General features: G+C 40.9%; 1 protein-coding gene across 1 annotated transcript in view; it reads left to right on the top strand.

Annotated features, from left to right (window-relative positions):
• AIRE (autoimmune regulator) overlaps nucleotides 1-14,770 on the top strand; it is a 114,502-nt gene that overhangs the window by 39,843 nt on the left and 59,889 nt on the right. Inside the window, exons 7-8 of the mRNA XM_029617321.1 lie at nucleotides 2,280-2,339; nucleotides 13,185-13,300. Coding sequence (XP_029473181.1) covers nucleotides 2,280-2,339; nucleotides 13,185-13,300 — 176 coding nt within the window. The remainder of the gene's footprint in view (nucleotides 1-2,279; nucleotides 2,340-13,184; nucleotides 13,301-14,770) is intronic.

Here is a 14,770-nt window from a genome sequence, read left to right as displayed (position 1 = left end):
GCCTACTTTCCTTAGAAAAAGGCCCGCCTCCTATGCAGAAACCTTTGAGATATTTAAAAGTCTATATCATATCTCCACTTTCCTCAGGATTATGCATGTTTTAGATCTTTACATCTATCCCCAAATGCTTTAGAATAAAGAAAAAGACTAGAGATGTGATTTGGCTGAACCTTTTGGTTTGGCCTTCGTTATCAGCCCGCCGTGGGAAATTTCGTTTTCCTGCGGTTTGGGCTGATTCTATTTCGTTTGTTCCCTGAAATGAAGCCCAAAACACAGGGCGGCAGATAGGGTGCTGTAAAACCCCCCCCAAAAAACCCAAATCCACCCCAACCCTTCAAATTTAATTAATTGCATCTCCCCACCCTCCCAACCCCCCAAGACTTGCCCGATCGACTCCCCAAGACTTACCAAAAGTCCCTGGTGGTCCAGCGGGGGTCCTGGGAGTGATCTCCCGCTCTCGGGCCATCGGCTGCCAGTAATCAAAATAGTGCTGATGGCCCTTTGCCCTTACCGTGTGACGGGGGCTATTGGTGCCATTGGCTGGCCTCTGTAACATGGTAGGTGCAATAGACGTCCAGGGCCATCTTAAAAAATGGCGTGGGCCATCCATTGCTCCTACCATGTGACAGGGGCTGACCAATGGCACCGATAGCCCCCGTCACACGGTAAGGGCAAAGGGCCATCAGCACTATTTTGATTACTGGCAGCCGATGGCCCGAGAGCAGGAGATCACTCCCAGGACCCCCGCTGGACCACCAGGGACTTTTGGTAAGTCTTGGGGGGTCGATCGGGCAAGTCTTGGAGAGTTGGGAGGGTGGGGGGATGTAATTAATTAAATTTGAAGGATTGGGGTGGATTTGGGTTTTTTGGGGGTTTTTTTACAACACCCCATCTGCCCCCCTGTGTTTCAGGCTTCATTTCGGGGAACAAACGAAATAGAATCGGCCAGAACCACAGGAAAACGAAATTTCCCATGGCGGGCCGAAAATGAAAGCCGAACCAAAAGGTTCAGCCAAATCACATCTCTAGTCTTTATTCTAAAGCATTTGGGGATAGATGTAAAGATCTAAACATGCATAATCCTGAGGAAAGTGGAGATATGATATAGAATTTTAAATATCTCAGTTTCTATGCATAGGAGGTGGGCCTTTTTCTAAGGAAAGGAGGCTGCAGAACAAGGGGTCATAGAATGAGGGTGAAAGGGGGCAGACTCAGGAGTAAACTTAGGAAATATTTCTTTATATTGCGAGTAGTGAATGCATGGAATAGCGTCCCAATGGAGATGAAAATGGCACCTGAATTCATGGGATAAATACAGGGGATCTCTGAGGGAGATATGGGAATTGTAAGGGCTACCTAAACTGGATGGATAGGCAGACTAGATGGGCTTTTTCTGCCATTATTTTCTCTTTCTACTCCCTCAGTGGTGTCCTGTTCACTAGTGTCATTTGAACAAAGATTAATCTTTCCTTATAACCCTCTGCAATGTTACTCACAAAGACAATGAACAGAACCAGCCCCAGGTCAGATCCCTGAGGTACTCCACACTATTTATTTATGCATTTATTTATTTAAAAGTATTTATTATTTGCTTTCCAGATTATACTAAATCACCTAAAGCAATGTACAGAAAGAAATATGTAAAAATACATACAGCATAAATACAAAATATAAAAAATATAATATAAAAGCATAAGAGCAAAACTCTAATCTCCCTTCTTCCCTCTGACTGAATTCCATTTACCATTGCAATCTGTTGTCTCACTCAACCAGTTTCTAATCCAGTTCTCAATCTTAGAGCCCACCTCCCAGCTACTCAGTTTATTTTTGAGCCTCTTATGCAGGACAGCATTATATGCTTTGCTGAAATACAAGTATATCAAGTCTAGTGAACTACCCAGATCTAAGTCTCTAGTTACTCTATCAGAGAACGTGATCAGATTTATCTGACACAACCGCTCTTTTGTAAAAACATGCTACTTCTAATCCTGCATCCTGCTTGATTTAAGAGCTACTTTATTATCCTTTCCTTCATTAGAGTCAACAGTACATTAATTTACCTACCACTGAGGTGAAGCTAATGGGCATCTAATTTCCAACCTACTTCCTAGTATCACTCAAGAATTCACAATGCTCTCAAAGGGTCATCACTGCTGCAGATGATTGCAAATCCTCTACAATCAGGGATAAGTTGGGGAGAGAAGACATGGGAGAAGTTTGTATCATCAGTTTCTCTTTTTCTAAATATTTTTCTTTTCTTTCTTCCTGATAACCTGCAGAATGCCGATCTGAAACGGAACCAGGACCACAGTGGAGCATCCGGGCAAACTTTCCACCAGGTAAAATTACTGAGCAGGATATAAGTTAATGGTCTTTGCTGTGCATTTCTGCTATTGTAATAGCATTATCAGCCAGAGGTGTGCCATGAAGCCAAGAGTGGCAGGAATGCAGGCAAGGCTTGTCTAACAGGGTCCAGCTGGAGTAGAGATAAACATCTTCTGCCTGCATCAGCCACCTTCTTCTTGTTTGAGCCCTCTGGTGCTAGCAGCTGGTAGTGTGGAATTAAAAGCTGAGATTCTTGGTCTCTAATTAGGCTAGCTAAATATGTGTCCAGTGGAAAAGTTTTAAGTTAGGTAAGAAAGCTGTTTCTGCATGCCACTGTCTTATGATTTAATGTTGCAGTTATGCTGTCTGGAATCCAGGGCAAATATAGCTTTGCACTTGAAACCTAGTACGAGAAAAACTGCAAGACTTCCTGTTTTATAGGATGAAAAATATGTTGAGTTGAGATGAAGAAAAACATCATATGATGTTTTCAAGATGGAACCCTCAACAGGTACATACATACGTGCAATACCTCTGTCTATTGTGTGAACAATGTTACTATACCAGAGGACAGTAGGCAAAATCTCAAGCCCAACAATTATTTAATTTATTATGTATACAAAACATTTATAAATTTATTCAATACAGACATGTGTGAGACATTTATACATTTAGAGTAAATTCTAAAATATGATCAATCAAGTTTATTGATCCCCCACTCATACTTCATACATACCATTCATCCATAAAAACCGCAGTACATGTGTATCATCTGTAATATTTCATTATACATTTAGAAAAACCCATTTAACATATATGCAAATATTCTAAGACCCATTGACATATATCCAAATATTCCAACGAGATTTCTCGTTTCGCCTGCGTAACCAGGCTTCTTCAGGGAACCTCTAGATTTTACAAATGCGGGTCAAGTTATTATTATTTACACAAACACATTTGCAAGCTATAATATAATTGCAAAAGATCCTTCTGCTGGACATATATGATGTATTTTCAAATTTCCAATCCTTTTAAATAATCTTCTCAAGACGATATCCAGTAACTCTCCACACCGAAGTCAGCTGTTGCTATATCCCGCGCATATAAATTATGTAATAGACCCGTCTGAGTGAGGCAAGGAAGTTACCGGCGTCTCGTTGAAGGTGTAGACGTATAGAAATCACGGGCTTATGAATGTGGGTAAGAATATATCTGGGCACTATTTAGATTTAAGGGTGGTGTTGTTATATTTAAACTAGTTGATTCTTGTATTTAATATATTTCAGTCACAGACTGTGTGAGGTCTACATTCATAGTGTGGAAAGTTACTGGATATCGTCTTGAGAAGATTATTTAAAAGGATTGGAAATTTGAAAATACATCATATATGTCCAGCAGAAGGATCTTTTGCAATTATATTATAGCTTGCAAATGTGTTTGTGTAAATAATAATAACTTGACCCGCATTTGTAAAATCTAGAGGTTCCCTGAAGAAGCCTGGTTACGCAGGCGAAACGAGAAATCTCGTTGGAATATTTGGATATATGTCAATGGGTCTTAGAATATTTGCATATATGTTAAATGGGTTTTTCTAAATGTATAATGTAATATTACAGATGATACACATGTACTGCGGTTTTTATGGATGAATGGTATGTATGAAGTATGAGTGGGGGATCAATAAACTTGATTGATCATATTTTAGAATTTACTCTAAATGTATAAATGTCTCACACATGTCTGTATTGTATAAATTTATAAATGTTTTGTATACATAATAAATTAAATAATTGTTGGGCTTGAGATTTTGCCTACTGTCCTCTGGTATAGTAACAGTTTTCAAGATGGAGGCATAAGGGATACATGGCCTTAAGGCCTAAGGACCGGATTTTAAAACCTACGCATGCGGTGTACATTTGTGCGTGCTATCCGGCGCGCACAAATGTACGCCCGATTTTATAACATGTGCACACAGCCATGCACATGTTGTAAAATCCGAGGTCAGCGCGCGCAAAGGTGTACACATGTGTGCACTTGCGCACACCGAGCCGTGCTGTCTTCCTCCGTTCCCTCCCAGGTCTCTCAGAAATCGGAGCGGCCTCAGAGGGAACTTCCCTACCCCCCCCCCCCCACACCACCTTCCCTTCCCCTAACTCTCCCGGCCCCCCCCCAGCCCTAAGCTAAACCCCCCTAAAAAAATTAACTTACACCCGCCTTGGGCAAATGGCCATTGTGCCTGAAGGCCCCGCCCCCCCCGGACCTCCCCAGCCCTTTTTGCAAGCCCCAGGACTTCCACGCATCCTGGAGCTTTACGTGCGCCGCCTGGCCTTTTGAAAATAGGCCCGACGCGCATAAATCCAGCTGGATTTATGCGCGTCGGGCTTTTAAAATCTGCCCCTTAAAGGGCAGGTAGTGAGACATGAGATGGATCCATACCAGTCGCTTTGAGGCTACTTAACCCATCTCAAAGAATTTAGAAAGAAATTACAAATGTATTTATGGTCCTACTATAACCAAAGCAACCCATATCATCTAACTTCTGGTTTATGCAACGTATTGTTATTCTGTGTACCATGTCCTGCACTGTAAAGTCTTTTTAATCTTGTGGTTTTTGTGTTATTTTAAAACTGGTGTATGCTTATCTGTAAACCACCTGGATCTTATTGTATCAGCGGTACACAAGAGATTTTAAAATAAATAAATAATACATAAATTATGTAAATTGACGAATCAGGGTAGGATTGGGTTGTGAGTAGTAGACCTGACCCTTGATTTGTTTGAGGGAACAACCACTGTGATAAGGATATGAATTAGGGAAATGCGTAATCAAACTGTAAACGGTGATTGGTTTTGATATGTATTCAATTCAATTAAATGTCTGACATATTATTTATTGTTAGAGCTTGCAGAGTCAGAACAGCTTTGGGACAGTTTTCCACTTGTCCTTTTTGTCTTTCTTTCACAAGAAAAATAAAAAGAGGAAGTTGTAGTTTGATGTGAAATATTTCTTTTTACAATTATTTTTATTTAGCCACAACAGTTACAAGTTAGCTGTTTTCCTGGAAGCAGCATGACAGGTGCCTTTGCTTTTAAAAAGGGGCCCATTTTGGGCATAGCAGGACTTGGACAGGAGGAACTGGACTAGGTTCAGGCAGCAACACAGTAGAAGCCCAAGAAAATACTGGATACCAGGAAGACGAGATTAAGTGAATCATAGGATCTGATGAAGCAAGGAATAAGCTTGAGTCAAGCATAGCAAGACGAACTCTCCAATGATGAGGCCCAAGGATGAGGACCAAGCTTGGCACCCTGCAGGCTGGAAGCCTGGAAATATATATCCATGTTCAGAAAGGAGCAAAGACTATCGAGCTGTGGAAACTAACCAGATTGTTTCAAGAGCCCACATTAGGAGTTGAAAATGCCTCTCGCGGCCTCACAGTTATTATGATGTGTAGTATCCTTAACATCTTGTGTGTCACTCCTTAGACATTTCCATTCCAACTTACATATTTAGAATGACTGACTTTAGAGACTTGGTCTATAGCCTATCACTCCCCACTAGCACTAATTTCTCAAAAAAACATAAGATATGCCATACTGGGTCAGACCAAGGGTCCATCAAGCCCAGCATCCTGTTTCCAACAGTGGCCAATCCAAGCCACAAGAACCTGGCAAGTACCCAAACATTAAATAAATCATAAGCTACTATTGCTTATTAATTAATACCAGTTTATGGATTTTTCCTCTAGGAACTTATCCAAACCTTTTTTAAACCCATTTGCACTAACTGCTGTAACCACATCCTTTGGCAATGAATTCCAGAGCTTAACTATGCGCTTTGTGAAAAAGAATTTTCTTTGATTTGTTTTAAATGAGCTATTTGCTAACTTCATGGAGTGCCCCCTGGTCCTTCTATTATCTGAGAGAGTAAATAACTAATTTACATTAACTTGTTCAAGTCCTTTCATGATTTTGATAAACCTCTATCATATTCCGCCTCATTCATCTCTTCTCCAAACTGACAGCCCTAACTTCTCTAGCTTTCCTCATATGGCAGCAGTTCCATGCCCCTAATAATTTTGGTTGCCTTTATCTGCACTTTCTTCAGTGCAACTATATCGTTTTTGAGATGCGGTGACCAGAATTTACACAGAATTCAAGATGCGGTCTCAACATGGAGCAGTACAGAAGCATTATGACAGCTATCCTTTTATGTGCCATTCCCTTCCTAATAGTTCTTAACATTTTGTTTGCTTTTCAGATAGCCACTATGACACCTAGATCTCTTTCCTGGGTAGTAACTCCCAAGATAGAACCCAACATTTTGTAATTACAGCAAGGGTTATTTTTCCCTCTATGCATCACATTGCATTTGGCCATGTTCAATTTCATCTGCCATTTGGATGCCCAATCTTCCAGTCTCGCAAGGTCCTCTTGCAATTCATCACAATCTACTTGAGATTTAACTACTCTGCATAATTTTGTGTCATCCGCAAATCTGAACACTTTTTACCTTTGTAGCTGCATCTTTCATTTTTTTAACTATTTTTCTCATTTTATCAGTTTCCCTTTTGAAAGTTTAGCGCTGGAGCCATGGATTTACTTACTATCCCCCTTCCAGTCCTTGATTCAAATTTGATCATATTATGATCACTATTGCCAAGCAATATTGCGCTCCACTGAAAATTAGATCTAAAATTCTTCCCTCTCTCGTCTATTCCTGAATCAATTGCTCCATAAAACTGTAATTTATTCCATCCAGGAACTTTAATATCTCTAGCATGTCCTAATGTTTCACTTACCCAGTCAATATTGGGGTCATTGAAATCTCACATTATTACTGCACTACCAATTTGGTTAGCTTCCCTAATTTCTCTTAGCATTTAACTGTCCGTCTCACCATCTTGGCCAGGTGGATGATAGTATAAACCTATCACTATACTCTTCCCCAGCACACAAGGGATTTCTACTCATAAAGATTCAATTGTGCATTTAGTGTCATGCAGGATCTTTATCCTGTTAGACTCTATGCCATCCTGTACATAAAGCACCACCCTGCCACCAAGATGCTCCTCTCTGTCATTGCGATATAATTTGTACCCCGGTAAAGCACTAGCCAATTGGTTATCTTCTTTCCACCATGTCTCTAAGATGCCAATTAAGTCTATGTCATCATTCACTGCTATACATTCTAATTCTCCCATCTTACTTCTTAGACTTCTAGCATTAGCATACAAGCATTTCAAAGTGTGTTTTTTGTTTGTTATTTACATTATGCTTTTCAGTTATCCGGGATAAATTGGAATCTTTTAGCTCAGGGAAGTTTTTTAATTATAGGCACTTGGACTACTTTTCTTATTATTGGAACCTCTCTGTTAGGATGCCCTAACTCTAATGCTTCATTAGTATCATTTGAAAATACCTCCCTCCGAACCATGAGCTGCTGAGTGATTGTCAGCTTTCCCCTTTGTTCTAGTTTGAAAGCTGTTCTATCTCCTTTTTAAAGGTTAGCACCAGCAGCCTGGTTCCACCATGGTTAAGATGGAATCCACCTCTTTGGAAAAGACTCCCCCTTCCCCAAAAGGTTTTCCAGTTCCTTACAAAACTGAATCCCTCTTCTTTGTACCATCATCTCCTCTTTCATTTTCATATTTGGAATATCCAAGTCCAATCTGAACTGTTCACAGTTCAGCTTCCTTTATAATCTGCAGGGCTGACACTGAATTTTTTAACGCCGTCCTGCTCCCAACATATATGGCATATGCTCTTTTTCCAGACAGAGACTCAACTTATCATATGATCAATGCACAATCAAGCTGAAACTTTGTTGCCAGAAGATGTGGCCAAGGCATCTTGTATAACTGGCTTTAAAAGAAGTTTGTGTAAGCTCCTAGAGGAAAAGTCCATAAATAATTATTATGTGACCGGACATTACAGTCCACCACTAAATATCCTTAGTTCCATTTCCTAAAACATAACATCTTGAGCTATCCATCCCCTCTTGCCCTCCTCCCACCTAGGACAGCAGGGATTGGTTACTCATGCACTTTATAACCAGCCATTTTGTGGTTTAAGGTGTGGCTAGTTTCATTTTAGAACAGACCCCAGAGAACCAAGATGTAGAATTTTTCCCTGACTGCTGAGGCCTTCTGCCTCATCAGATTTCCCCTTTTTTGTAGTGAACTGGCCTTGGTGGACATCCTGACAGAAGATCCCTGAGTATTTAGTTCAGTAAGATAGATTTTTTTCCAGCTTTCCCTTTGGGGCAAAAGGGCTCTCAATCCAGAGGACTGAAGATCTGTGCACACCACTCTACTCCCTAGGCGGGCAAGACCAGTGACAGATCTTTCTAAATGAGATTTTTGATGGCTGAAATGGCTTGTTTGTTCCAAGAAGGAACATATTCTTTTTTATTCTGAAGAGGTTTTAAGCCACCCCTCCTCACTGGGAGCCTGTCTGGATCATCAGGTTCCCACCCAAAGACTTTTCAACCCAAGGAGTCACCCTTTCAGTGCAGTTTAATGGAGTCAAGGAAGAGCAGGAGACCCCATCTGAATCTCCACTAATTTGGGACCAGGATGCAGGGCTGGGTATTCAGGAACACACTGGACTGTAAGGTAGGATTTTTACTACGGTATGCTAGCAAGGGACCCCAACCTAGGAGTCCTGGATAAGCTGCTGGGAAAGCTTTGAATGCACAATTTACAACATCATGGGAAGCTCAACCAGTGTGCTGAAAGAAAAGGACATATATCCACAATGAAACACTCTGTCAGTAAAGACATCATCTGTAACTGCACAACTTTTAAAGATGGACTTTTATTTCTCTTAAACCAATCAGTAAATTATTATTCAAAACCCAGCACCTAGTTCTGTTTGGTTATTCACAGCATTTCCCTCCAGAGGATGCCTCATCTACAAATACCCAAGGGACATACTAAAGTTTCTTTCATTATCTGGGACATAGGCAAGAGTGTCTCTCATAGAAAGAATTACCCCCTGGGATTATGAGAGGCTTCTATGAAAACTAAAAAGTCATGGGATAGGAGGTGATGTCCTTTTGTGGATTACAAACTGGTTAAAAGACAAGAAACAGAGTGTAGGATTACATGGTCAATTTTCTCAGTGGAAAAGGTAAAAAGTGGAGTGGCACAGGGATCTTTACTTGGACCAGTGCATTTCAATATATTTATAAATGATCTCGAAAGGGATACAATGAGTGGAGTAATCAGATTTGCATATGATACAAAATTATTCAGAGTAGTTGGATTACAAGCAGATTGTGATAAATTGCAGGAAGACCTTGTGAGACTGGAAGATTGGGCATCCAAATGGCAGATGAAATATAATGCAGACAAGTGCAAGGTGATGCACATAGGGAAAAATAACCCATGGTGTAGTTACTCGATGTTAGGTTCCATATTAAGAGCTACCACCCAGGAAAAAGATTTAAGTGTCATAGTGGATAACACATCGAAATCATCGGCTCAGTGTGCTGTGGCATTCAAAAAAGCAAACATAATGTTAGGAATTGTTAGGAAAAGAATGGTGAATAAAATGGAAAATGTCATAATGCCTCTGTATCGTTCCATGGTGAGACCATACCTTGAGTACTGTGTACAATTCTGGTCGCCGCATCTCAAAAAAGATATAGTTGCGATGAAGAAGATACAAAGAAGGGTGAACAAAATGATAAAGGGGATGGAATGGCTCCCCTATAAGGAAAGGCTAAAGAGGTTAGGGCTGTTCAACTTGTAGAAGAGATGGCTGAGGGGGGATATGATAGAGGTCTTTTATGAGAGGTTTAGAATGGGTAAATGTATATCAGTTATTTACACTTTTGGATAATAGAAGGATTTGGGGGGCACTCCATGTTAGCAAGTAGCATAAGAACATAAGAAAATGCCATGCTGGGTCAGACCAAGGGTCCTTCAAGCCCAGCATCCTGTTTCCAACAGAGACCAAACCAGGCCACAAGAACCTGGCAATTACCCAAACACTAAGAAGATCCCATGCTACTGATGCAATTAAAAGCAGTGGCTATTCCCTAAGTAAACTTGATTAATAGCTGTTAATGGACTTCTCCTCCAAGAACTTATCCAAACCTTTTTTGAACCCAGCTACACTAACTGCACTAACCACATCCTTTGGCAACAAATTCCAGAGCTTTATTGTGCGTTGAGTGAAAAATAATTTTCTCTTATTAGTCTTAAATATGCTACTTGCTAACTTCATAGAATGCCCCCTAGTCCTTCTATTATTCGAAAGTGTAAATAACCGAGTCACATCTACTCGTTCAAGACCTCTCATGATCTTAAAGACCTCTATCATCCCCCCTCAGCCGTCTCTTCTCCAAGCTGAACAGCCTTTCCTCATAGGGGAGCTGTTCCATCCCCTTTATCATTTTGGTTGCCCTTCTCTGTACTTTCTCCATCGCAACTATATCTTTTTTGAGATGCGGCGACCAGAATTGTACACAGTATTCAAGGTGTGGTCTCACCATGGAGCGATATACAGGCCTTATGACATTTTCCGTTCTATTAACCATTCCCTTCCTAAACATTCCTAACATTGTGTTTGCTTTTTTGACTGCTGCAGCACACTGAGCCGATGATTTTAAAATATTATCCACTATGATGCCTAGATCTTTTTCCTGGGTGGTAGCTCCTAATATGGAACCTAACATCATGTAACTACAGCAAGGGTTATTTTTCCCTATATGCAACACCTTGCACCTGTCCACAATAAATTTAATCTGCCATTTGGATGCCCAATCTTCCAGTCTTGCAATATCCTCCTGTAATGTATCACAGCCTGCTTGTGATTTAACTACTCTGAATAATTTTGTATCATCCGCAATTTTGTTAACCTCACTCGCCGTATTCCTTTCCAGATCATTTATATATATATTGAAAAGCACCGGTCCAAGTACTGATCCCTGAGACACTCCACTGTTTACCCTTTTCCACTGAGAAAATTGACCATTTAATCCTACTTTCTGTTTCCTGTCTTTTAACCAGTTTGTAATCCATGAAAGGACATCGCCTCCTATCCCATGACTTTTTAGTTTTTGTAGAAGCCTCTCAAGAGGGACTTTGTCAATCGCCTTCTAAAAATCCAAATACACCACATCTACCAGTTCACATTTATCCACATGTTTATTAACCCCGTCAAAAAAATGAAGCAGATTTGTTAGGCAAGACTTCCCTTGGGTAAATCCATGTTGACTGTGTTCCATTAAACCATGTCTTTCTATGTGCTCTACGATTTTGATCTTGAGCATATTTTCCACTGTATTTCCTGGCACTGAAGTCAGGCTCACCGGTCTATAGTTACCCGGATCGCCTCTCGAGTCTTTTTTAAATATTGGGTTTACATTGGCCACCCTCCAGTCTTCAGTTACAATGGATGATTTTAATGATAGGTTACAAATTTAACTAATAGATCAGAAATTTCATTTTTTAGTTCCTTCAGTACCCTAGGATGCATACCATCCTATCCAGGTGATTTGCTACTCTTTAATTTGTCAATCTGGCCTACTACATCTTCCAGGTTCACAGTGATTTTGTTCAGTTTGTCTGACTCATCACCCCTGAAAACCATCTCCGGGACTGGTATCTCCCCAACATCCTGATTAGCACCTTTAAAACAAATCAGAAAAAATTATTTTTCACCCAATGCTCAATTAAGCTCTGGAATTTTTTGCCAGAGGAGATGGTTAGGGAAGCTAGTATAGCTGGGTTTAAAAAAGGTTTGGATAAGTTCTTGGAAGAGAAGTCCATTCACTACTAGAGATGTGATTCGGCCGAACCTTTTGGTTCGGCCTTCGTTATCAGCCCACCTCGGGAAATTTTGTTTTCCCACATTTCAGGCTGATTTCTTTCGGCTGCCCCGAATTTCGGGGTTAGTGCACGCTCACATTTAAATCCCCGTTAGTGCGCACTAACCCAGAAAAATGAATTTTCCTGAAATTTCTGGAAAATCTGCTTTGTTTTTTGTGGTGGCCGAACCAGGACAAATGCACGTCCCTATTAACTACTATTAATCAAGTTGACTTAGGGAATAGCCACTGCTATTACTGGCATTAATAGCATAGTATTTTATGTTTGTTTACTTGCCAGGTAATTGTAACCTGAATTGGCCAGAACTGGAAACAGGATGCTGGGCTTGATGACCCTCAGTCTGACTTAGTATGTTCTTATGTTCTTATGATCAGGAGTTGAGCTAGGAGTAAGTCAACTAGCTGGAACAGCCACAAAGGTTATAAATAAGGTTGTGTGCCCTTGGGACTAAGCACCCCAGGTAAGGGTTACAATCAGGTAGACTTGAGATGGTCACTGCTTATCTCTGGGAGTGTCCATTAAGGAATAGATGTACTCTTTGAGATCTGCCAGATACTTCCTAATATCCTGGATTGGCCACTGTTAGAGACAGGATGCTGGGCTTGATGGACCTTTGGTCTGACTTGATATGGCACATCTTATAATCTTATATATTCTTATGATCCCTAAATACTCTCATACTGCCAAGGACACTGCCAAGACCTCCTGCTGATAGGGAAAAAACTTCTAGGAAAACATATCATTGTTCATTTATGTTGAAAATGCAGATGTTTGACATGTTAGACATTCAGACGTAATACATTCTTAAATGGAGTAGCAGGAGTTAAAGTACTACCATCCTCTCTAGAAAATGTCTCAAGGTTTAGGTCCTGCTGTATGACCTGGGCAGAAAAGGCAGCTTGGTTGAACAGTTGCAGTAACTTTCTAATTGGGCTTGAAGGATGTCAAGTTTCTTCATTCTATTCTATGCTCTTACTAACCTCTTATGCTTTTTCTTCTTCTCCTTCCCATGATCAGAAGAATGATGATGAGTGTGCTGTGTGCAGGGATGGCGGTGAGCTGATTTGCTGTGATGGTTGCCCGAAAGCCTTTCACCTCTCCTGCCTTATGCCTCCACTCACGGAGATTCCAAGGTAAGAAACAGGAGAATTCCAGATGCAGAGTATTCCTAGCAGGTATCCAGCCTTTATCACAGATCTATACTGTGGAAATTCCCTTATCAATACCTTGAGAATCACTTACAGCAGCCAGTCGGTTGGGGCTGGTGGAGGTAGTCTGGAAAGCAAAGCCTACCAAGTTGAAGTCCAAACTGGAAGATTAAAATAATCCCAACTCTTTTCAAATTACTTGCATGTTTCTTTGCTGCTGCTGTTAAGAATTTGATTTCAGTTAGCATGTCAAATAAGGTAATGTGGTTGCCATGTTAGTAGAAATTAAGGTTGTCCTTTTCATTGTGACCAGCTTTCAAGAATGCACAGTTTGAACTAACAAGATTAGTTTGTCACAAATGCATTTAGTCCAATAAAAAAGTGACACTGGCTAGTTGTTTCTACATATTTAAGGAGTAATATTCAATCACTGGCTGGGATTTCAAACAGGCCGATACGGTAAAGTGTGCGGGGAAAACGGGTGCTCAGTGTTGAGTGCCTCTCTTTCCTAACGCACGCCCAGCCACCTCTCCTGGGTGCACGATACCGTATTTAAATGAAGGGTCACATTAAAAGGAGGAGCTAGGGACAATAGCGTGCTCCTAGCGCTTCCTTAGCAGCAGAAGCCCCGGAGAGGAGGCTATCAGCGGGATAGTAAAATGGTGGCTCAGTTTTATGAGCGTCTGTTTTCCTAGCCTGGGAACACCACGGGTTAGGAAAGTGGATGCTCAAAAAATTGAGTATTCGTTTTCTTAACCTGACCAACCGGCACTTTTTTTTTTTTTAACTTTTGGTTCCTCTGACTTAATATCGCCATGATATTAAGTCAGAGGATGTACAGAAAAGCAGTATTTTTGTTCTGTCCCCAGAAATGGGTACATGTTTGTATCTGTATATATTGTAGTTTAACTCTGTTTAGTGCAGTCCTCCCTTCTGAGGATTCTTAATACTGAAACACTTTTTGTAACCCATGATAAAAATCTGTGAGCCTTTGCCTTTAAGAGGAGCCCTTGCCTTTAAGAGAAGCTCCCTCCCCCTCTACTTTCTCTCACCATCGGAAGAGCTTGAATCCCCCTCAATCTAACTTGAGTCTTCCTAGGTGCCTTATCGGTTCAAAGGACTGCCCTTCATGCTCCCCCTGTGTCACATGGTTCTCAGGCTCACTGCCATTGGACCCTGTCCCTTGCTTCCAGCTTGTGGAGGTATTTCCTTTAGCAGCTCTCAAGAAGAGTTCAGTTTTGCTCCATGCTTGCTTCTGAGCCAGCAGCGCTCTGTAATACCCTGTGAAACGATCGGGGTTTTTTTACCTTCTCTCTTACTGCCTTCTTCTAAGGACTAAATCAGCCTCATATTCCTCATGCTTCCTACCTCTACCATAAACCAACTCCTGCAACACAAGAGACTCCCTTCCCCCTTTTCCTACCTCATCTCCAGTTACCAAAGTTCTTTGCCTAG

The sequence above is a fragment of the Rhinatrema bivittatum genome, chromosome 9, assembly GCF_901001135.1.
Source record: "Rhinatrema bivittatum chromosome 9, aRhiBiv1.1, whole genome shotgun sequence".
In the NCBI taxonomy this organism is placed as follows: Eukaryota; Metazoa; Chordata; class Amphibia; order Gymnophiona; family Rhinatrematidae; genus Rhinatrema; species Rhinatrema bivittatum.
This window is presented reverse-complemented; position numbering and strand designations above follow the sequence as displayed.